The 26463-nt window shown below is 29.6% G+C and overlaps 1 protein-coding gene across 1 annotated transcript in view; it reads left to right on the top strand.

The window, feature by feature from the left end:
- LOC129960044 (zinc finger protein rotund-like) overlaps nt 1-26463 on the top strand; it is a 590565-nt gene that overhangs the window by 148150 nt on the left and 415952 nt on the right. Inside the window, exon 3 of the mRNA XM_056073061.1 lies at nt 4786-4881. Coding sequence (XP_055929036.1) covers nt 4854-4881 — 28 coding nt within the window. The 5' untranslated portion in view covers nt 4786-4853. The remainder of the gene's footprint in view (nt 1-4785; nt 4882-26463) is intronic.

Below are 26463 nucleotides of genomic sequence, written 5' to 3'. Positions count from 1 at the left end.
TTGTACATTATATTTTATTTCCTTCTCAGTGTTGTAAGGATTTAATTTACAAAGATGTTGATGGCTTTCACTTTTAAAAGATTCGTATAGGAAAACATTAGTAAATACTAAAATATATGTCACTGATCCGTTTCTTTGTAACTTTAATATTTTAAACCGTAGATTTATTATCAATAAATACGATTTTGCGTGTATTTGTATCTGAAAAGAATGTCGGGAAAGTCTATTAGTGGGAGGACATCTGTTGGCATTTTTAAAAATTCCAAACAAGCATCGTGAGCGTTAAAAAAAGATATCGATATTTATAATGATAAAGCCATTATTATTGTTTGCTGTTTTTTTTTTTCTTTGTCTTGTATGCAGCAATTTTTTTTTCTAGTTGAATATTTCTCATACCCTTAACTAAAGAAACGTTAAAACAACGTTCATAATTATTTTAACTTAAAAAATAAGGCCTACTGGCATTTTATACTTGAGCATAATGCTATATATGGAAATTTTAGGATCTACTGGTCATTTCGCCTTCACAATCAATCTTCCGTTAAGCCGAAGAGGTAAGAATTAAATATGCGTTGAGAATCCCAATGGGACTCGTGGTTTCTCAGTAGCTTCCGTGAGGAGATCAAGTTATAGAAAATCTTTATAATATTTTTTTAAATGATGATGGATAAGCAATTATAAACGCTAGGTGAAAGGTCGCGTTTTGCAGCACGGTTGAAAAACACGATATTCCAGGTTTCTGGGTGGTTACTTCCATTTTTTTAACGCTATTTCGTGAACTTTAAACTGATGGTCATCAAATTAGTTGGCCTTTTCGGTTGAATATCAAATGGATTAAAGTTTAGACATTTATCTGCCTGCAAATTTTATGGTATTTTATTAGATTATTGCTTGTTATGTTCTGTGTATTCAGTTAAAATGTTTGTTAGTTTAAGTATTAATTAATTACTATTCACTTGAATAAAAAAATCAAAATACATACTGTTAAAATATGACATTTAATTCGAATTTATTATGGCATTTTGGGAGGCGCGCGTTAGTTAGAGAAATTACTGATCAGTGTGTGTGTGTGCGTGCGTGTGTATATAATCGATAATTCATCAACATCTCAACTGATCAGTGGAATTTTATTTGGAAGAATACGGCTACGCATTTTCGAAATAGCACAGGATAGTCTAATTATACAGTAGGAGACACTACAGTCAAAAGTTAATGTGAACGATGCTATTGATATACCAGCAATAGTAAAAAAAAAGAAAACACTAAATTTGAAAAATAAATTAATAAAATTGATGGTCATATCTTTTTTTAAAAAAAAATTTGGGAGAATTTTCTGCCTTTATATATTATTGAAAATTTTACTAAAAACTTTTGAATACTTGCTAAAACAATATGTTGTCAATTCCCATGATATAACAATCTCTTGATAAATGTATTTGCGCATGCCACCAGACATCTAATTGTATGTTGCCATACACAGAGCTATGACGTCATGTCTATTTTTTATTGTAAGATGAATGAAATCCAAAATAAATCAAAGGGACGAACTTGATATGTATCATAGTACTGATTATGAATGTCTATAATGCTTATTTAATAAAAACAACTTCTGACGAGTTTCAAAATCCGGTATTGTAGAATAAGCCAAAACTTCTGAAGCCTGGAAATATATCCCTTTGTGAATTCTAAATTATTTCTAAAATTACCAAAAATTGTTCTTCATATTTTGCAGGTCTACGTTTGAGTCTTTTTTATAACATATTTCAGCTCTCTCTTTGATCTCAGTCTTATCTAAAGAGTATGCATTTGATTGGAAATTGCATAGAAAAATTAGCAGCACCAAATACTTCTTTTACGTTTTCTTCTACAGTAAGCAAATTCAATTTCCTCCACTCGAATCCATTTTGAAGTGGATAAAAAGATACAACTTTATCGTGTTTAAGTTTTCATGCAGTCATTTAAATCTTTTAGATATCCTAGATTACACTTTTAGCTTGGTTTGTATTTTTCCAAAAAACAGAATTCTAAGGAAATAATTGACTGGAGGGGAGCTAGGGGAGGGACTAAAATTATTTCCCGGGGAAATAAGGGAAAGGAAATAGAGATTTCCTCGGGATTTTCTGTTTGCTTTTGCTTTTTCTTTCGAAAAGAAAAGAGGGGGATTCCTGGAAGAGAACAATGTCGAAATGTGGATCAAATAATCGTTGTCGCCGTATTTCGGGACTTTAATCCCAATCGTTGCTTCAACTATATGGAATGGGCCCTATTCTCTCATTTTGAAGCAGCGTCGGATTTTCTGTCGCTCTTTTTCTATTTTTAAAATCAAATGAATATACTTGTTTTGTTATTTGCTTTTATGTTTTTCCTTCTGCATATTGTCTCTTTAAAGTAATCATTTGTCACGGCACTATCCGATGCTCTCTTTCCTTTTATTTGCTGTCTTTTTATCTAAAGTCATGGCGAATTAAATATTGCAAGAGGGGATATCTGGACTTCGTTTTTAAAAGTGCTTATTGTACTGGCAATTACGAAGTTTTGAGATTGAAACTTTTTTCCTTTCTCAAAACACTCTTTTTTATTTCTATGTGTGTTGAATAAAGTAATTATTTTCTAAAGGTTATAAAAGTTTTTCTTTATTTAATATTGGTTTAGAATACAGTTGGCATTTGAAGTGTGTGTAAGTGTACTAATATGGTTCGCATGGGATTTCAAATCGCAATGAGATTTTATCCCCGCTCGTTTTAGAATTTTATCTATTATCTTTAAATTTATCGCTTGATTTTTGTGGAGAAACCAAGCATAAAAACTTTACTAATAATCGTTTAAAGTCATGCTTCTTAAATAAAAATTTTATCTGTATCTGATGGAATTGTTTAATACAAGAAACTTTATATGTAACGTATTTGGAAGTTACTTTGAAGTATGAAATTTTTCTAGAAACATAAAGAGAGAAAATTTTTAATATTTGCTTATAATTAAAATATCTTTTGATATCGAAAGTTTCTATGAAGAATTTTTGTCTTTTTCTATTTGTCGATTTGAACTGTTGAAATTGCAGCAAACTAAATCATGCGGTCCAATTTTAGTTAATAAGGTTCAAACTTTCACATGAGATTCGAATTTATTTCTTTTGAGACAAGACGCTTATCTGAATATACAAGTCCCGTACTTAATTATGCATTTAAAAAAATATCGGTATGAATTTATGGATAAATGCCAATTTTTTTTTACAGATCATTTTCAATGAAAAACATATTAAACTTAAATTTAAAATCACCTTAAACGTCTAGATAAAAAATAAGGGAGCAGTAACAAGTATTGCTCAAAACAGGAGGGGGGGGGGATAACGCTGTCTTCTTGAGTGAATAATTTTTTTTTTCTTCCGATTACTTCATGTCAGTTTTTAAGGTCTTGAATTTTCCACTTGTACTGTTTATTCAAGCACGAAGCACATATCATAAATGAAATTCACTTTTTCCACACCTTTGAATTTTCATTTAATATTTATATCAAAATAAAACTACAAAGTTATTTTAGTTTGTTTAAAACGCTTTTTACATTTGAACTCGTTCAATATTTTAATAGCATCTGTCATATATGTGTATACGGAGTACAAAAACAGTATAAAATATTCAGAAAACCAAACTTGTTTCTGTGTATCTAAACTATATATAAAATTTAAGACAGCAAATGAAACGCTTGCCAAATATTTACTGTCTGGTGCTTGGAATGTTTCGATTGAAATCAACTTGGCTGTAGTAATTTGTCAAAAACCCTTTGAATGTTTTGAAGTTCTGGTAGAATTCACAGTTAAAAGTTTTAATTTGACAGAGATGTGTTGAAACTTCTTAGCCATCGCAGTATTCATAAGAATAAAATGTAGCGTTGCTTGTATGTGCGTTGAAAAAAAAAACACCCTCTAAACATCCAGCAAATAAATGTTTATTTGTTAATCCGTAGCAGAAAAAAAATAATCTGTAGTTTTTGTCAAAGAACTTTTATATTTTTATTTTTTAGGTTTTGCAAGTTCCAAGAAATTATTTTGTTGGCACTTATAAATACTTATTTGCTTTTCTTAGATTGATGTAGATTTTATTTTCTTCCCTTTTCTTGGAATATCCGAAAAATATGATTTCAATTAACATCAATACGTGTTTACTTAGATTATTGCGTTAATCATGTTTTTCTATTTCTTCATAGACTGATTCTTGATCATATTTATTTTGATGATGATTCTTTTGAAGATTTTTGAATTTTATTTGACTTAAATTGCCATAAGTTTCAAGTTTGGCCCACCTATGTTTGCTGTTTTTTATTTTTTTGTGATTTATTACTAAATCAATTTCAATTTCTTAATGACTTCTTCCGTAACATTCTTTGATATAAATCGTGCATTTCTGTTACATTATTAAATTAATCTATTTATAAATTTATCTACACATGAGGGCTTCTTAAAGTGATAATTCCTACTCAATGTGACATTACTATGGAAGAAAATTTAAAAATCCCCTTTAAAGAATTTCATTAAAGTCTTTATTAAGAGTGCTGTCCTATAATTTTTTTTTCTTATTTCTGATTCATTATTGCTTTATTATTTATTTTGCCTTAAATCTTCTTTTATTGGGTTTTAGAGTTATGGAAAAAAAAAAAAAAATTCTGACAAAATTTGTGTCGTATACGAGGGAAAAAATGTTTAGGAAGCCCTACTATAGACATATTTATGTATTTTTAATTATTATTTTGACAATTACTCTCTGATATCTAATTGGATTTATGTCTTTATAGGAGTATTCGCTGCCTTAGGCAAAAACGACGTTCTTGTTTTTTAAAGAATATTCTATATTTTTATCGTCATGGTTCGACAACAACAGGAACGTACAGGTAAGCTAGTTATCTTCACTTTACTTTTGAAACTTAGGCGTGTTAGATAATTAAAATTTTCTACTGAGTAAACTCGCTTTATCGAATTGTTGGATGATAAGGATAAAGATAAGGCTATTCAGATATCAAGACATCTTTATACACTTGCAAAATACACGAGCTGCTTTCATAATGTAATCGTGCATTCAACTTCAATATCGGTAACACTTTGTGACCGTGTTTTAAAGTTAATTTTTTAACTTCTAGGTAAATAAAGACTTACGAAATAATTTTTAGTTTATTGTATGCAAAATATTTTTATCTATCCTTTAAAAAATCTGCTTACACTGACATTTCTTTAATGCAACTAAACTTTCAGTACTGTAACTGTAGGTAAAGCGACTGTTAAAAAATTATTAGTATTTGAAATTCATAGAATAATAAATATTTCGCTTGAAAATCATTTTGAAAATCATTTTCTAAATTCTATGAAAATAATCTTGTAACATTTTAATATATGATCTAAATTTCTTTAGTGATAATCTAACTATCATATAGAATCTTTTAAAAATATAATGCTGGCGAATTTGGAATGGATAGTGCAATGATTAAAATCAAATTTTACATACATTTTTAAAAACTTTTATGATTTTCAATTTATTTCGATCTTTGCTGACATTTCTGTCATTTAATTTAATCTAAAGCAGAAGTAATTTAATCCTTAAAAAAAATTTTGTCCGATAAAATTGCTTCTATTTATTTATCAAATTATTAAAGTTATTTACAAATTTTAAAATTAAAATTTGTTGACCATTGTTTGTTATTGTTTACTATTCAAAATAAACTTGAAAAGAATGCTATAATTTTAACCAATTTAAATGAATTTCTATTTCAATTTTACAACTTTTCAATTAATTTTTTTCAATTTTACAAACTTTCACAAGTAATTATTTCATTTTAGCTTGGCCCAATCTTTACTCAAATTTTGAAACTATTTCATCTAAATGAAACTGAAAACAGGTGTATCCATTTAAAATACAGAACAATTTGAACAAATTTTAAGTTTCAATTTAATTATTCTTTATTGATATTTCATTGAACATCCCATTCTTCCAAATTGGCATCAATTTTTTATTTTTTATTTTTAAAACTAGTATTGCAACAATATAAAAAGTAGTTAGGTGCATTCAAATTTTTGAACAAATAATACTATTGATATCGGTTTTAAAATACAATTAAAAAAATTAGTTTATATTTTATTTTGCTTTACTTTCACATAAAAATGTTCAATAATAAAACTGCTTTTGATTATCTGCCTGGATATTTAGAACAAATAAAGCAACAGTAGGATGTAGTTTTAAATTTGAACAATCGTTTATGAATAATTCTTTAATATTTAATTGTTCAAATTTTTTGCTATTTACCCAGTATTCGAAACTTTTAACCTACGCAAAATTAAAAATAGTAATACATATATCAAAAGTTTTGAATGAATAATGCAAAGCTTTGAAAATTCTTAATTCACGCTTCATGAAACATACCTTACAGACTCCAATCTTTGTCCAACATTTGAAGCTATTTAACTGAAACAAAATCAAAAGTTATTGCATCCATCACTAGTTAATGCAATATTTTTTTAATTATGGGATTTTCTTAGTTTCTGTAATGGCATTTATAGAAGAAAGCGAAAAGAGGAAAAAAAGCTCCTCTTTTATTTTAAAAATCCCCATCCCCTTAGTTATTTTGCGCTAGCTGATTATTAGTGATGTGAGCAAAGCACTTTCAAGTGCACCTCCTAATTCGAGCTGGAATTTGTAATTTCAGGCGTCGAGTGTTGTCTCTGTCCTTAAGACTGCGGAATAATAAAAGGTTTTCAAGTCCTTTGGCAACAAACGGGCATCGTCAAAACAAATCACTTTCTCGCCGCTCATTTTTATCACCTAAATGGCACAATCAATGCCAAAGACATACAATTTCCCAGTTTTCGAGAAGGAAATTGAGAAAATGGCTTTATGAAAGGTAGCACGCCATTTGGAGATGCCGAGCAATTGCTAGGTTTCATCTAATGACGTGAACAAAACTACGGAGAATAGGTAGATTAATTACATTTTCAAATATGGATTTTATTTGTTTCGAAGAAAATATGCAATTTTTTTTTCCTTTCTCGCTCATTGATGACCATCAGGAATTAGTGAAGAAAGTTTTATTTATTTTTTAAAGTTTTTTTTTTTTTTTTTTTTTACTATGTGTTGCCCTAAGGAAAAAATAAAAGGAAAAACAGACTTTTTTACTTGTATCAAATTCTATGTTGGACTCGTAGCATTTTTTTTTTAAAACTTTCTCTTTTTACTTTAACACTATCTTTTTTTATATCGTTCTCACTTCTTTTCCCCAAGAATGGCATTTCATTTTTAATTAGAACCTTTTTCAGATAGCAATCAATTTTTCCTAGGTAAATGCATATATATATTTTTTAATCATACCTTAAAATTTTGTTACTAGCTTTAGTTTTATGATTTTAAAATTTCTTTTATTCATTTGATGATTCATAATTACGAAGAAGGGTTGCAATTTTTAAATATTTTTTTGCTACTGCTCTATTTTCTTTGTATATTAAGCGTAAATTAAACGAATAACTGGTATGAAATCTTAAATTATTACTCTATAAACTTCATTATTTTCTCATAAAATTTTTGGCCTCCCGTGGGGAGCTAACTTAAATTTCTTTTTAATATTTTATATTTTACGATAAAAAAATGTTGCGAGTGAACTTTCATATAATTTAAATAAAGAAAAACATTTTGGTTTTAAAAAATTATATTTAGGTGAAAAATATATCTAGATTCAAAATAACACATCAATAAACAAAATTATTAGAATTTTGCATAATATTGTATGTAAATGGTACATATATATATTTTTTTAATGTTCTGAATGGTTTAGATAATATGCATTTTTCTGTTTGAAATGCTAAATTCAAATAATTATGGAATCAATACTCAATACATATTTCATTAGACACTGCCTTTACGATTTTCTAGAATCTTTTTTTTTTAATGCTTTCTGAAAATTAAATATATATATATAAGAATTTATAAAATAACAGAATGGTTTATTAGCATAAATAAAATGTTTTTTTTTTCAATTTTGATATATTAACTTTTATGTAAAAGTTAATTTATTCACTTTCAAGTAATTTATCTGACAATAAAACGTCTATTAAATTCAAATATCCAAACCATAGCAACAAATATTGAACTTTTATTTTTGAAATTGAAAGTTACAAACACTATCTTACCATGTAGATTAGATTCATGAAAATATTTTGATCATTTAATACTTGCAAATTTACATTTTGCATCAATTATTAGTTACGAAATGTCTCCGGTCATTGTATAAACTAGGTATCTTCCTTTTATATCACAAATGAATTAATAATCGGAAAACGTATTTCTATATGGTATGAACTCAAATTAAACCGTAAAGTTATTTGAAGAGTGTCTGAACTTAGTTTTATATATGAGGTTTGGTAGAATTAAATATTTTACTACTTGTTCATTTGAACAATTAATATAAAACAAGAGAAAATCCCCCTGAAATAGATAATTTTCTTAAAATTCGACAATGGAAATTCTAATCTCTGGGAGACTGTGTCCAAAGTAATAAAGCGAGTTCATAAAATTGGCATTTTCTTTACAAAAGTTCCCTAATTTGTGTAAATCTTTATTGGTCGGTCATTGTATTCAATCATTCAAAAGCATGAAAATATACAATTAAATATGAATATAAATTTAACAAGATGATTGAGTAATGAATTTGAAAACAGTCTAGTGAGATTTTAAGGCACCGTGAAATTTGCATTTTCTCCATAATTTTCAATCCTCCGATGTCTTATGAACGATCCTTTAAAGTTCAGAAATCCGATAATACAGCCACACAAAAGGATGAAAACTGTTTAATGGAATTTTGATTATTTTTTATTAATTCTATGAGACGTCTTGATTTTTACTGTTTATTGTTATCAATAAAGATGAGTGAACTGTGTTTAAAATTTAAATCTGCAAGCAATTATTAACTATTGATTTAATATTACAATTTTGATTAATTACACCTTACGAACCATATTGATGAACTTTTTATTGCATTTTATCTTAAATAATAATCTGTGTTTATAGGGATTTTTTTTTCGAGATTAAAATGAATACATTGCAATTTGAAATATTCGGAAATCATCAAAATATCCATATTTCTTTAATTTGCTGCTAAATCCAAATTGCTGTATATTATTTATTAGATATTAGCTCTTCATTTTACAAATTAATTTGTTTAGATCATCTTTCAGTGTCAACTTGACGCAGCACAGCTCTTGAGTGATTAAGCAATCAATCGACCAACAAATCTCTCGTACGCTATGATTACTTGATTAATGTTTATTTTCCTTTTTAAATATGTTTCTGTAACCATAAATAAGCTGCGATTACTTTAGAATATAACTAATATCTTTTAATTAGCATATGTTTGATACGGCAGGTCTATATATTGTTCTTGTATCTTTAAACTCCAAAAACCACGCATCCATGCAAAAGGATGAAAACTCACCGATGGAATATTAGTTTTTAACTTTTAATTTAATGAGATGGCTTTCTTACTGTTCTTTTCGATTATTTCTGTATTGTTACTAAGTGGTGGTACAAAGGATGTGGAAACGCTTAAATAGGTTGGTCCGTGGATTTTCAATTTTAATTTTGTCAAACTAAGCGTTATCATCAAAGTATATATTAACTTCTTTGTAAATTTTATTTATAAATAAGAACCAAAACGAAGCATTAGCCTTCCTTCAAAGAAAATCTTATATATATTTAATGATTTCTGTTATTGAGTGGTTGATCAAATCAACATCTGTCAGATTTTGCTACATATTCTGGGAAAAGTATGACGTATCTTCGATTGTTTTTTGAAAAGACGACAAAGTTTTTATTGTTCCTATTATTTCTATATTTTCAGTTAGGACTGATGGAATGCAGTGAAGAAATAATTACAACTTTTTCAGCCTATAATTTCTAGTTTAAATTTTAGCTAACTAGCCCATTCTGCTTTATTTATTCATTCTTTCTTGAACTTCATTTCTAAAAAATTAACGGAGAAGATACCATATCTTACCTAAGGCAATTAATTTAGAAAAAGCTTGATGAAAATGGAGAATCCAGAAGATATTCCATAATTCTTTCATTTGATGCGAAATCAGTATCAATTAGTAAATCAGATAAATAAATTTGTATTTTGATTTGTTATTGTTATTATTTATTTATTGTTATTATTTGTATTTGTTAGATTTGTATGTTTTATTACTAATTTGACGAGACATTAGACGAGACGAGCAGATCCCATCTTTATTGTTGTTGTCAATAGGGGCTGTGGGAGTATAGAATTGGGAACCTGTATCCCCATCAGCTTGTGCACTTTAGATTTAAATTTCAGCTGTTCGTCCATATTTATTAAAATATTCTCATATATTACTTCTGAAACTGAACCAAAGATCCAACGTTTTTTGCCACATGTCATAATTTAGAAGAACTTGATGAGTCATAAAATACATCCACAGCGTCCCAATTTGATGCTAAATCCGTATCAGCTGATAGATCACATGTATGAATTAAGAAAGTTCGATTAAATTTTTATGTTTGATTATTAATTTGACAAGACTTTTCAGCCGTTGCAGTTCCCGCCATTTCTGTGTTGTCAATACGGGCGGGTGGGCCATGGAAAGCGAAAACCTGCGAGCACGTCGACCCATGGATTCTAGGTCATTGCCTTTGTAGGAGCGACGGGGCCCTGCTGCTATTTTGGGTTTTCGTTTCTTTTCTCAGAAAGGGTCGGGCGGAAGATTCTCGGTTATTTTTTGTCATGACAAAACGCTCGTCTCCCTTTCGTCCTCTGGGGCCCAAAAAATAAAACTCAACGGAAACAAAAAAGTATGTAGAAAAAGGCCCGATATAGAAAAAAAAAAAAAAAAAAAAGGGGGGAGGGAAGCAAAAAAAAAAAAGAAAAAAAGACAGTTAAAAAAGTATACGGTGTTTCTGCTAGCACTTCAAACGGTTTTGTCAAGGCAGGATTATTTTTTTAAAGTTTTATTTTTTACAAGTTTTCAAATAAATTTTAACACTCAAATCGTCTCGACACTCTTTAGCCGTACAAATATATAAAAAGGTTTGGGTTATGATTTTTTTTTTCTCTTGTTGTCGCGTTTGTGTTCTCCCTCCTCCCCACATTTTTTTTTTTTTTTTTTTTTTCATTTGCGGTTAATTTTTTTTCATTTTTTGCCTTCATTACATATAAATGATTTCGAGACAGTTATTTCTATTATTCGAGCATTTTTTCTCTTTTACTTTTAATTTAAATAATTTCTCCTTCGTTGAACTAAACCTTAAGTGAGAGAAAACATAAAGGAATGATTTTCTCGTTTAACGTTTAAACGTTTGTAATGAAAAAAAAGTTAAAAAATAAAGCCAAGGGGAAAAAAAATAGAGAGGGAAAAAGACACAGAAGCGCAGGGGATGAAAGAATATATATACATTTTACAGCTATAACTAAAAGGTACTCTAATTGTGTTTATCTTTTATCTTTTTTTTTTTTTAATGGAGCAGAAAAGAAAGTATTCATTATAAATTTAGTCTTTAAAAGTGTATTTCGGTCTTTTTATAGCGATAATTGAATAATTTTTTAGGTTTTTTTTATGATTTTTTGTGTTTATCTGGAGCAAATTATTTTAATATGCATAGCTTAATTTCAGCAGTAGTGTATGATCAATTTTTGAAAGAAAGTCTGTAGTTTACCTGGGACATATTTATATATAATTTCTGGAATTCATAAAAATAAACTAAAACAAAAAATATATATATTAGTATCATTGAAATATCGCGTAAGAACCAGGATTTCAAACAGAATTCATAATGAAACCACTTAATTGAATACAAAGAAATTTTTGATTATAAAAATGATTTTAACGTTGAAATCGAATATAATAGATTATTATTAACAGTATTTACAAAAGAGAAATCTTGAATTTTAAAAGGAAGTATTTCAAATGATTAAAGTTTTTGTTCAAGCAATTTTTAATCTGCATTTTATCTGTTAAATTAAATGACAATAAATGATAAATTATTAACTTCATTTAATGAACCCCACTTTCTAGAATAATTGTTTGTTTAAAAATAAACTGGCGTTGAATTTAAACTTGATGAAATCAAAAAATATATGAGAAGGAAATATTTGTATTGTTTTCAAAATAAATTGGCTTCATTAAAAATAAATGCTTATAAGTTATTACATTAGCCAAACGAGAATGTTTTGCGGTCATTTTATTACATTATTTTGGAAATCATTATGAAAAGTATTTAATTGGGGGAAAAATAGAAACGCTGTAGCAATTCTTGAGATTTTGCTTTTTAGCTATGGAATCATGTTACATAAATATTGCAATAGTTTTACAAAATAATAAACTCTTGTTTAATTGAAAGTACACCTTTTTTTTCGGGGGGGGGGTCAGAAATTTCAAAAGACGTAGATGCTTCGTATTCGTGAAGGAATTACGTTCTTAATGTAATTTGAAACTTGGGATTTTTTTTTTTTTTTTTTTTTTTTTTGAAAATGTGTTTACACTGAATTTTGTAACTCAGGATTTATGTGACAATTAAGGATCTTTTAGAAAAATTGATGGATATTTTAATGAGTGCGTAAATTCTTAGCAGATTTCTAATTTAATTTATTTATCTTTTGTTTTTAAACAATCTCATAGTTCTCACAGTTATTTCATCAGCTTTCAAGTAAAGATGTTATGATTAATGAATTTTGAAACATAAATACTCTTTCAATACTAAAACAAATATTGCAATCGGATACAAGCATGCCATTTTATATCTAAATGTTCTTTTTCATCTATCTTTTTAAGTCCCGTTATAGCAAACAACAGCCTTTATGATGCTTAAAAAAATCCGAAGTTGAAATTGATATAATAAAAATGTGCTGCTAACTTTTTCGTAAATTTTAATAATAATTATTATATTATATTATTTATTATTAATAATAATTTTTTATTTGCTAGGAAAGAAAAATTAAATTTTTACTTTTTTATTCATTAATGTTTTTCATATATAATTTTTTATTTTTTATGTATGCTGTATTTCATATAAATTTTTTATATATTTTAAATATTCACTAAAGGTTTCATTTTAATTATTTTCTCGTATATGTGATTTTGTAGATTTTTTAAAAATGTTAATGAAATTTATTCGCAGGCAGTCCGTTTGTCTGATTGTTCGAATGCAAGTCAACTTGATAACTACAAAAAAGTAAAAACTAGGTAAATAACATTTGATACACAAGTCTAGCATCTATAATATCGACTCTTATCAATTTTTGAATTAAATTTGTCAAACGGTTGATCATTAGTTGGTGTGTATTTTCGCATGCATGTAAAAGCAATGATTCGTAAACGCAATGACTTAAATCAATGAAATTCGCATGACTACAGTTGTAGTGACGTGTTAAATTTTGGTATCAACCGGTCGGCAAAAATGCGTTCAAAATTCGATAGCTTCATTAAAAATGCAAGATTCAAAAACGCCAAAGATCTTATATTTCGTAACTATCGTTCACCAATGTCATTTAAGATATTCGCGGTCTTATCTAATAGCCATAATTTTATATTGGGGAAGGAAGGGGGGTAAAAGAGATTATGCGAGAAAGTTTCGGTGAGACTATTCCAGCTTTTTTTAAATTTATTTATTGAGTGCTATTGCATATTTTAGGCTTTCGCAGATTTTAAGACATGAATAATGTTTATTTCACAATTCACATTTTTCACTTAACACTGTACACAATTATTTTTTACGTGTATTTCCGTTCTGGCTTTTCGTAGTAAGTTTTACATCAAACCTCCATCCGTTAAATGCATATAGTGGAACCTCGCATTTAGTGCCTAATATATGATTGGAGGCTTAAAAATGTATTGTATAAAACTAATTTTCTCTCTAATGGGTAAACCTGATATATTATTTCTTTTTTTATGAATCTGAAAAGTTTTTGTTTATTTTTCTTCCGGTTGAAAAATGCGAATGTGAACTTTTGAGTTCAGCAAAGAACAATGATACGAGCTTCAAATTTAACTCATTCAAGACTGCCTTGGCTGTTGTTGAAGGAAAATAATAGCTGCAATTTATTAATCCAACCGTTAACGATTTTCTTAATGTTGACGGAATAAAACACTTTGCGCTAAGAAGGAATTGTATTCCTTGAAATTTTGAGTCCAAGTCTTTTGAGTCCATGTATGAAATGACCGACTAGTTAATAATTTTCGATGAAAAAATTTATGTTATTTTTAAAAAATTATGTTTTATGTTTTTAATTATTTAAAGTAAAATTAATTTAAATAAATAAATTAAATCAGATAAAAAACGATAGTTTGAAATAATATTTTGAAATATTATTGATGACTTTTCGTTAATATTTATTGTATAAATGTGTTCATATTTATTATTAGTAACATTCAGGTTACAGCAGACGGAGGAAAAACAAACTAAGAAAAAAAAATGTATGAAAGCAGATAAACTCTGAAAAATGTCACAACAGAGAAAAAAACGCAGAGTAGATAAAAATCATATCTATGTGACTACCACTAGACAAGAGGAGAGAACGATAAAAAATGCTAAACTACCCCAAGAAGATGAAATAATTACAGTTTATTAACATCACCTCTTAAGAGTGATGAAAGAGTCGAAATTGCTAGCCATGTCGCGCAATGTGTGTTTTTTAACCTACTTTTTTTTCTCCTTTTCTTACCCATAATGGAAGAAGTTTCCGTTTTTTTTTTTTTTTTTTTTAATTCTCCCCTCCACTCTACCACACACACCCGCTCGATTTGCATTTCTAAATATGTTTCAGCCTAATCCTAACTTTTCCACCTTTACTTTTTCGGCCTTTTTAAAGTGACTGATAAGTAAATTAATTTCTCTTTGATACGCTATTAAAAATAAGAGAATACACCTCAAATAATAAGGACAAAATTAGAGGCTGCTGAAATTAAAAAAAAAAATCGTTTTTTTTTTATTCCTAATTTTTTTTCTAGTGGTGGTTATACCGTTTTCTCCTTTTTTTTTTTCTTACTTCGCTTTTATAGTGTGATTCAGTTTTTGTGAATGGGAGGACTTTTTTTTTTCTATTTATTATTTGCGAGCTGGGGTCGGGGGGAGAAAAGAGGTACGTTCTGAGACAATGAATTTTGTCTCAATAGTTATGAGAAGAATGACAGTAAGTTTCGTCTGAGAAGAAAACAGTTCATTTTTTTTTTTTTTTTTTTTTTTTAAATTCTCAGATTTTGAGTGTTTGCGTGCTTCAATTACTGTAAAAAAAATAATCGCTCTTTTAGTTTATGAGCTGTTGAAATTAGCTTTTTTTTTATTTATACAAATTTTTTAATCATGTATTTATTGTGCTTTTTTTTTTAATTCGGCGATAAGGGTTTTATAACGGTAGTGTTTTCACTTAGTACACGAAAGATTAATGAATAAATTATATGAATGAATTAGCATTGATAGATAGTGTGAAACGCAATTATGTAATAATTTTTCGAGGAAATGAAATTATTTGACAAAATATGTGTAATAATCTTTTACGTTTTGTTGCGCAGTCATGTAAGCGAAAAATTTATTTTCTTTATTAATAATGTTGTCTTTTTTTTCAACGGAGAAGATAAAAAAAAATGGATCTTCTAATTAGTTTATTAAATGAATCGTATGGAAAATTATAATTTTTATGCCCTTAATCGGCACCTGAACTTGAACAAGTTCTGAATATTGATGTTTTTTAAATTATTTATAAATAAGATTGTAACTTCTTAAATGTTATTTTAAATGTTTTTTGTTAGATTGTTTTAAACAGCGCTTTCTTTTTATTTTTATTTCGCAAGTTGAATGGAATAATTGCAATTAATCCTGTAATGAACTCTTTAAATGCGTTTTGTAATAATTAAATCAGTGAAGCTAAAAACATTTTTTTTTTATGAAAAGTAGTAATATTGATTTTTTTAAAATTCTTTTATAAAAATATAAAGTGTGAATTTGATTTTAAGTTAAAACGCTTCATTCTATAAATCCTCTTAATCTGTTGTTCATTTGCGGTAGCTTCATGGCTTCTTTCATCTGCTTTTTTCCTGTTTGTGTTTCAGCAACAAATTTGCAGATGATTAATCAGTGAACAGCTGGTAGTCAAATCGAAGAATTAAAACCTCATAAAATAGATTCAGTTATTTATCGATGCTTTTTTTTTATCATGATATTTGTGTAAAAAGATTTAGTATATATACTTAATATTAAACTTTATTTTTATCGATTCCCACTTTTTTCCATTCCATTTTGTTACTTGTATTTTATTGAATTCTCAATCAGTGAATTCATCCGTTGTCAAGACTTGTAATCTACCAGTATTACTGAATTATAAACGTAAACACTCCTTCATACAACATATCAGTTTCTCTCAATGTATATGTTATTGTGTTAAAGCGAAGATCTTATGAATCTTGTAACTAATTTTTTGAGCGAAATATATTGTGATCAGGATCTCTAGTCAGTCATTAATAATATTCGTTTTCTGTCTGTTTTACTCTTGTTTTTCGTTCAAATGTATGCCCTTTGAATTTTTCCCTATTTACTTTTGGACCTCTGTTCTTTTTTCTTTGTTTCTGTTTATACTCTTTCTCTTTTTTTCTTTATTTCTTTTCCGTTATGACTATTCTTATAATAAACTTTCTCTCTCACACAACTCACATATATAATAGAAAATAATGAGGTTATATTTTGTAAAACAATGTTAATATTATTTGCTATGTCAAGATATCACATTTATATTTCTATCTCAATCTCAAAATGAAATAATTCAAACTTTATCATACCGTGGAAAGTAATTTTGCCTTTTAGCTGATAAATAGCGTATATCATCACAAAACATTAATAGTCTGGTTTTAAAAATAGGCGGAATAAGTTTTCTGTATTTAATCCGTAAATTGTTTTAATATTATTTTTCATTTACTCCTGCATTAATGCATCGTTGTCAAAAGCCTTTTACTGTCATTAATTCGCTGCGTCATTTAATTTCCGATTATTTTTCGTTGCAAAATAATGATGTATCAAAATTTCTCTTGATACTTTAAAAGGTATTCGTTTCTTTGATTTTAAGAGAAATGAAAAAAGATGGGTGTTAGTGACTCTTCATAATTAAGTTTTATTTTTTTAAAAAAAGAGGCTTTGCATTTTATAAGTCTTTCAATGACTATAATTTTTTAAAAAGAGTTTTTTTCTATAAAGTTTAGTGGGATTTCGAAGCAGTTAGAGCAACCCTTATATAATAATGCATAATAATGGAATCCAAGTAGTTCTTACTATAATATAGCGATTTTTATTGTTTTAATCAGAATGTACAATTCTAAACATTTTACAATTTCGCTGCCCCGTCCCATAAGTCATTTTATCTTTTTTAAAAAACTTTGCTATTTTAGAGCAAAAAAAAAAAAAAAAATTGCAAATATGCAAATATCTGTTTATGTCGAATCTGTTTGGATATCATATTATGCTTCTCGACGATTATTATCAAATTAAGATGTTATGAAGTTTAACTTTTTATTAAATTATTTTTTGATTACTTGAAACAAATACAAAAATGATCAAGAACAACAACAAAAAAATGTGTTATTCCTGTAATTGCTTTTTCTTCCGTTTCCTTTAAATCGCGTTTTTTTATTATTCTTTAAATATATTTATACTTTCTTAATAGGGCATTAAAAAATGATCGCAGTTTAACAAATGCTCGATTGAAAAGATTTATTGAACTCTTTTACGATTTTCTTTTGCCACTTTTAAATAGCTTGCAACTTTTTTTCTCCTGGTGCTCCGAGGAGCCTTTTCTGACTTGCGTGTGGAATTGTAGCCTATATTTTTCAAATAGCGGACGAATTAATTTCACTTTAACGAAGTGAAAGAGGGGGAGGGAGGAAGAAAGAAAAAAAAAAATTTTTTTTCTAATCACAGTATATAAAAGCCCTTGAAGTTATTCTGCCGTTATGTACATGAGTATAAATTGTTTCGATTTTTTCCTCCTGCTTTTTTTCCCCTATCCCCTCTAACGACAAGTTAAGGGCAGGGGGAAAAGAAAATGAGAGGGGACGAAAAAAAGGTCCCTCCCTCCCCCAATCACCCAGCTTGAAGAGGGTTGCTAATTTCAGCTTGGTTTACACCTTCTCCACTAAGCACGCTGTGACGTCGAATTAACTGACAATGCTCTTACTCTTCGTTCACCATTACGCATTAATTATGAACGGCTTCATTACGTATTCCCAGTATCGAGCGGCCAGCTAGCCCTGACTGGCGGGGAGCTCTTAAAAAGGGGCGGATTCTTCATCAGACGCATACACACATACACGCACGCACATACATACACACACACACATCACTGATGGCACGCGCCGCTCCCTCCCACTCCTTCCCTCCTGCCCAGTTTTTCCCCTTTAGCATCCTTCATGATAAAGAGCGCCTCTAGTCGCTGATCCGGCTGCACGATCTAATTGGCTGCCTAAAATCTGTTTTCTCGCCAAGTCACCTTCGCCAAAGTTTTTCATTTTTTTTTCCTATACGACCGGAAATTTCCGACGTGAAAATCGACTCGAATTCCATCCACACAATCGCACTCGTAAAAAGAGAATCTCTCCCGTAAAACTGCGCTGTTCTCGCTCGCGAAGGGGGTTTCCTTTGGTATAAATATATTTGTGTATGGATGACTTTTTTTTTTTCATGTTTGGTATGCGTGATCATAGTTTTAGAAATTTTGCGATATCATTTGAAGAATCTTCAAATAAATCTGATGCCAATGGTGTGTGCTTATGAATGAACGAACAACACATTTTGGCTGTATTATTGGTCTGGCAAAAACAAATTGTGCAAAAAAGTTTTTTTTTTTTGTTTTGTTTTTTGAAGAGTTTTTGTTTTAGGGCCTTAAAGTTTGCTTTTTCGTTCCAAACATTTGACACATCGAGTTATCCTTTAAATACGTTTTTTTTTTTTTTTTTTTCCTTCATCTTCTCCATTGTTTTTACGATAACTTTCAAATTCTTTCGAGTGTTGTGACAATAAAGTCATTTTAAATTTAAGATTTAGGTATCAAATTTTGCATCTCTCCTGTCATATAATAATCTAAATTTCAAATATGCTGTGAGTACAAATATTTTATAAAAGAGCAAAAATGAAAAATATTAATAATCAAGAAATTTGTTCAAAATGTTTGAAAAAATGCATAAAATTGTGTGAATCTAACTTTTTGATAAAAACTTTTTGCCAAAACCCAAAATGATTCTGAAGATAAAACAGATAATCGACTTTTTCTTATAAACGACACTTATGAGTGGTTCATAGCTAAGCGATGAATTTGAAATTCGCTTTTTCCCCCCTTCTCTCTATATTGCCTGCCTTTTTCACTGGAACCCATACTTGGAATTTATGTTTGTTTTTCTTGCTTTTTTAAGCGCAGATGACTATAGATGTAATTATTTTAAAACAATTGGAATTGACTTTAACTAGAAATAAAATAAAGATCAGAATAAAAATAAAAGAATTATTTTTTTTCTTTATTAATTTGCAAAAAAAAAAAAAAAAACCGTTTATTTATAAAGTATTGCAAGTAAGCACGGAACACTGTACATAAAACTACTTTTAATTTGAAAGTATCGAATTATAATTCACCGAGCTGTTAATAATGCTCATTTTTCTTCCCATATTACCGTCCCGTCACAAAGTAGTTCCCATGTCACTTCAAAACAGTATACATAACTTATAGCTAAATTTATAAACTTTAATTAACTTATAATTAAATAGTAACTTAATAATTATAACTGAACTAAACATTTTTTTTTCTCGATCCCCATTTCTTCCTAATGTGTACTTATTTGGATATCATTTCCATTTATTTTATTTTTTATTTATCGTTTGAATATTCATTGCCTGTTTTTAGCATTGATATCATTAGTACAATTTATTTAATATTTAGTATTTTTACTGCTTTATTGTTTTTTTTCTTTTTGATCAAAAAAAAAAATATGTAGGAGCTAATTTAACTAAAATACATTTTCTCGTTTACGACAAGAAGGCTTGAGAGTTTCATGATAAATCATCTTTAAATTCGCAAGTCTTGAATCGTGCATCAAAACGACTCATAACACTCATCATCTTTCCCATTCTGAATCCCTTTTCCAAAATTGTTTTTACTTTCCATATGCTCGGCAAGCATTTCTCATGAACATTTCCACCATTGCCTCAATTTTCCGCAATCTGCCCACCCGAAACAAAAACAACTGGTTTATTTTTCCAACTGACAGAGTATGTTTAGAGTCGACCCTTTTTAGGAATTTAAATCTACATAGCAGATTACTTATCTCCCCCTCCCCCTCCCCTTCGGAAGTTCTTATGGATCTTTTAAAGAAGGAGGGGGGGGGAGTGAGCAGGCAGCCAATGAGATGCGGAAGCCTGCTCAGCGGCTTTGGAATGAAAAGGGGGTTTTGAAAGGAGGAGAAGAGGCAAAAAGGAGAAAGGGGTGGGGGCCGTGTCTTCTTTGTGCTAATGAGTGGTCGGCGTGGAAAGAAAGAAATGGCTTCTTCCTTCTGAAGTCAAACTCTTCCTCTCGCTCTGGTTGAGAGGACCCCTCTTTAACAGGGACTTAGCTTTCGCTCGAGGTTTAATGGGAGGGTAAAGGGCTACGTTTTAAAACAAGACGCTAGATCCAATTTTGCATTTAATAAGTTGACGCCTTTTGTTTTGCGTTGCTTCGTTAGATGGATGAATAGGCACTCCTTCATATGTTTGAGTCTTTTTCAACATTTGACTGGCTATGCAGAGTAGATAGGTTATCTATTGAATTCTAAGAGGCTTCAGTAATATAGAAATATTAATTGCTTTATATTATATTTTTATTAAATCAATCATGGAATGGGTTGCATAATCATTTTGGAACAAGACTATAATAACTTTGGTAGTAAAAATTAAAAAATCCATGTAGGCTGCATTTTAGAGGAAAATAAATACAGAGATTATTAAAAGGTCAAATCTTGGTGGTATACATTTTAGTTAACAAGGAAATGAATGGCGCTCCAAAAAATAAAAAAGAAAGAAGAGAAAAAATTAAAAAAAAATTATTTTGAAGGTTTTTTTTATCTAACTTTAACCTATATACAATAATTAAATGAATATCTGTGTGTTTATGACAATTGCTTGAATCTATTGCCCTTTTATAACTTTTAAAGTTGAATATTTATTATACGGCGACATTGTCTATATTACGCATTGTTTTTTATAGTACATTTCAATTTTTTTATATAATTCTTTTATAGTTTAAAAATAGCAAAATAAAATAAAATTCTTAATGGTTCATTTATATGTCATTCGTTTTCCCATGCTTTGAAATGTATACCAATGAAAATTGACTTTCTAAAGTCTTCCCGTTTTTCTCTACATTTGTTTGAATAGGAATTCTTTAATTATAAACACCTAGTATATGCAGTTTTGCATCTAATAAGAAATTGAATTTTCTTAATTCGTTCTTTGCTTTTCCCCACAGATTATTTCTTTTATTTAGAGAATGCATGATTTGTGATTTCTTATGTCGTAATTGTATGCCCGTGTGTATATGTGTTTGTGTGTGTGAAAGGAAAATGACGCACAAAATTGTTCCCACCTTATGCCTGGACTTTTTTTACAGGGTTTGTAACTTTCTTTTCCTCTTAAGTTAAATGTCATATGAAGGGGGAAAAAACATTGATATATTTAGAAGTTTATTTCAAAATTCCGTTCAAACATTTGGAATGATACTGCTGAACTATGACAGCTACTGGCATCTTGGCTTAGTTGACAGTTAGTCTGTGACCAATAAGAAAAATCTATCTATCTGTGACCAATAAGAAAGACTATCATTTTCAAATCACCTTTAAATTGATTTGAAAATGATAGTCTTTAAAAATATCATAAAGGTTTTCAAATTTCAGCTCTAACTTGAGGAAATGATGAGGAAAAAATGCATCATTTATTTTATTTATTTAATATAAGAAATGATATTTCTTTTCCAAATGATCGTTATGCTTCAATTGATTTGACATCAATTGTTGGATTTCCAGTCAATATAAAATAAAAAAGCGTTATTTATGAAAGGTAATATTTATTCAGTTGGAACAATTTAAAATGGTATAGTTTTTCCGCAAACTTTTATATATTTCATATTAGCAAAGTTCTTACTTTTTAGAAGATTCGAAGCATTATTCCTTCTATACAAACCAAAATAAGTTCATAATTATGAAGATGGGAAAACTGTCTTTAAACCAATTTTCTGGATAAAAGAATAACCGTTGTAAAAATATTATTTCCTGTAAGAAGATATAATGGTTGAAATAGCTTAATAACTTTTTAAATATTGATTATTTAAGTATCATTTAGCGTTATTGTAATTTATATTCATTTTAAAAAAATGATTTTGAAAGTTTACATAAGTCTAACAACGATGGTTTGAAAGTAAGGTGACAGTTTAAAAATTTGAGGATTACTTATTTTAGACTTTTATTCATTAGAAGATTTGATATGTATGTGGTTTTGGTAGACGTAAAATCCGCCGCCCGGGTCTTATACTGGTGTTGCTTGGAAGCTTGTAAAGTTAAATTTTGTTTCTTTTGTAATCCCCGATATATAACTAACATTCGAAATTACAAGATCTTTCCCAAAATATTTCTTGTGTTGTTTCAAAACAAAACTTTAATCTTATAAATTAATTTAAGACACCGCTCTTTAAATGGAATTTCAGCCTGTACACTTTTTATTGAAAAGGATGGAACAATAATAGCTCTTTTTTTACAAATTCATTCTACGGAGTAATTTATTGAAACATCTTTCTAATTTTTAAAAGATAAAAGAAAGTTTTGAGCTTATAAAAGATTAAGACAAATATTTCTAACAAAGCACTTCCTATTATTTCCTTCCAAAGCGCTAACTTGAGTTTCGGAGAATTCGTTTAACATTTGCATTAAATTGTAACAAAACCCTTTGAAACAGATTCATTGTTACAAGCGAATTTCGAGTCAGACCGGATACGAGAATCATCATGGAAACAAGTGACGCATCTGATCGACTAGAATGAAATTGAATTTATCCTCCGATTGCGAAGCTGTAAGTCTCTGGTTCCCTGAGACTTAATCAACGACCACCTGTATCGCCTCTGCTTGTCATCACTCCCCTGTATTTACACCCTCCGCGGCTGTCACTCAAAACCGCAGGGTCAGCTCCTCTTCTATTAGGTATCTAGAACCTCTTATTAAAAAAGATGCCGCGTATGGACCTGCCGCGAAACCTTTTTGGGCTCCTTGTCTGCTTTTCCACTCGGTGGTCTTTTTATTGTTTTTTTTTTTTTTTTTTTTTTTGATCTCGCACTCTATATTTGTACGTATGTATTTTATTTTATAACATTGATGCTGAGGAAATGAAAGCGTTCTGGTCTGTGATGATGACATTGACAGCTATGGCTTTAAGTTATTCTGGAAGACGTGTTAATTTAAGATTACTCTTTTCGGGGAATATTGTTGGTTAGACACATTGTAACGTGGTTTTGAATGTTGCAATAGAACCTCAGCGTACTTTTTTCTTTTATCTGATGAGCAATTAGTTTTTAAAGAATAAGGAAATGTAGTAATTGTTTCAGTCGATTAGCTTCGAAATGTGACGGTTTAATATTTGCCTTCTTTTATTGCTAACTGCAGATTTAATAGCCTGCCAACAATGACGATCGAAGAAATTGATTCAAATGTAACACTTCATCACATAATATGCCTTTTTGAAAAGAGAAAGAAGAGTATTTGTTTGCATTTGGTAATTTTTTCCGAAAATATAAAGTTGAAAGATTTCGAAATCTTTTCAATTACTAGCTGATAGATACAAGATGCGATTTTGTAACACCGATTCCATTCTGATGAATCATTACTTCGAATATATTCAATGAAGGAATTTGAGACACTTCATAATGAATGAAATTGTTTTTTCGAAATTTTTTTCTTAAAAAAAGTGTCTGTCTCTCCTATTTTTCCTAAAAACCATCTTGCATATAGGATGTAACTTCTAATTTGCATGATCATGCTTTTCTAATCTTGAAGGATGTTTTGACATATCCAGAATAAAAAGAAGTAGCATATTGATTTGGATTAATGGGATATAGATTTGGCTTTTAAAGAATGTAACGATTCTTGTATCAAATCTTTATAGGAAAAAATGAGAAAAAATATTGTAGTAAATAACATTATATATATATATATATATTAATTTTGCTTCTTTTTTTCAATGATTCTATGTAGAAAATTCCTAAAATATTACAACCAGAGGCGGAACTAGAGAAGTGAAAAAATTTACGTTGGATGGTGAGGTACTCAATGAAAGATATGTTACGGTGTAACTTTTTGAAATACTGAATGTATGTCTACACAACACAGTTTCAATCCTAGCTGTAACTTGGATTTCGCAGTTCATGTAGTCAATTTCACCAAATTTTAGCCTTTTTTAGGTTTAATTTCTAAATTCATTAATTTTACATGATTTTAAATTCTCTTTACAATGCAAATTCATAGAACATTTTCAACAGAGATCAGAATTGGGACTGCAGATGTATTATGGCAATTACTGAAATAGTGTACTGTTTTTAACTCTGTAGCCTCTTTTAAGTATAACCGCACCATCACGTTGTAGACTTTGTGGCTTCAGTTATGAACTCAAATAGGCGGAGAAAGTCCACTTCCTTATCCAAATCATACCCCTTCACATGGTAGATTATAGGAATTGATCGAGGGGGTTTTCGCGAGAGGGTATAAATTCGGGAAATCTCAAGGACGAAGTGGGAAAACCTCTTCTGCTTCATTACTTGGAATAGCCGACAAACATACAGGTTGCCTTCATTGTCTTGCAAACTAGATATTCTATCCGTTTTTCAGTTATGTCAATTAAATAAGATTAGGACTTCTTTAACGAGAACTTGCAAAGCTCAATGTGACATAATCCTATTTTCTTGCGGTCTTGACTAGCGCTGAGATTTAGGTTTCTAAGAAAATAAGGGGTTTGAAATGTGTCGCTCCTTGTAAGCAATGACGTTTTATTTTCTCCGAAGAGCAATATGTCAGTGTCACTTTAAAATCATTTCCATCTCTTTAAAGGCAAAGTCACTAACATAAAATAACAAAAACTGCAGTTCTTCGCGTCGATCCGAAAATAATTGTAATTTTCAGTTCATTAACGGCTAGAAATTTGAAAAATAGGTTCGCAAACCCTACCATCTGCTGAAGGGGTTCTCACAATAATGCGCGTTTTTTTCCCGAAGTGGGTGTAGGAGGCAAGCAGGAACAAATGTTGGTTGATCCATAAATAAATAGCTTTATTTTAGTAATGATGACGGTTATTTGTCTCTGCAGAGACGATTTGCAAGGCAAACGAATGAGATAAGAAGAGTGTCCCTCTCTCTGAAACAGACAGCAGATAATCGCGCATATTAATAAAGCCGAGGGCACCACCCACTGCTGTAACAAATTGGGCCCCTTCTTTTGGCCGCCAAATGGCCCTCATCTTTCGACGGCACCTGAAATTTTGGCGGTTTCCTTTTAATGAGGTCAGCGCTGTTGTCGTTGGTGTCTCCAGGGGAAGGGTACAAGGCAGGCGCGGCTGACAGTGACAAACCAAGTTTTTCCGCCCTCCCCGCCAAATCAAGAATAAAAATCGTCTTTTGGTGGAGAGGGAAAAAATCTGGGGCTGACCTAAGAAAGGTGGAGCTTTTCGAGGGGGGCTTCTAAATTACCTCATCTTCTGCATGTTCGCTAAACGGTCCTGCTAATTACTTAATGGCACTTACTTGCTCAAAGAACAGAGTCGGTTTTTTTTCCTCCTGCCGGCTATCCTACTCCCTGCCTTCTTTCTCAAAACGTTCATTACCAAGTCGTTAATTTGTCTTCTTAATGAAAAATTAAAAGGTTTACCACTAATTAGCGTCTTGTCTCGAAACGTGGTCCTTGCAATAAGTCAGTCAAGATAGATGTATGTCTTCCTTCCACTGCGACTGTCCCCTGGTCGTTCTTATCGGTCCCCAATTTTCTTATTTCGACCTTCCATTCAGTGGATACTTCCGCGATAGTTCTTTTTTTGCCTCCACAAATTTCACTTAAGGTTTCTACATTTGGCGAATTTTCGTCCGTGTACCCGTGAGTAAGAGATCTAGAGAGCTTAAAAGAATTCAGCAAAATTAACGAATATTTCAGTAAATAACGAACTCGTTATGGGCTTTTTGTGTTGTTTGAATAAGTGTGAAAGTGTTTGAAAAATAAGTGCAAAATTTTGTACTAGAGAATTGTTTATATATATATATATTTATTTATTTATAAACTTTGTATCATATACTTAAAATGTGTTGATGAAAGGGGAAGGGGACCCATAATTACTGTTTTTTAAATGAATGATTCAATGTCATATATTTTTACTATTTTACATCAAAAATCACACAGGTTTT

Source organism: Argiope bruennichi, chromosome X2, assembly GCF_947563725.1.
Source record: "Argiope bruennichi chromosome X2, qqArgBrue1.1, whole genome shotgun sequence".
Classification (NCBI taxonomy): Eukaryota; Metazoa; Arthropoda; class Arachnida; order Araneae; family Araneidae; genus Argiope; species Argiope bruennichi.
Note: the sequence above shows the minus strand (reverse complement) of the source record. Positions and strands in the feature narration are given on the sequence as shown.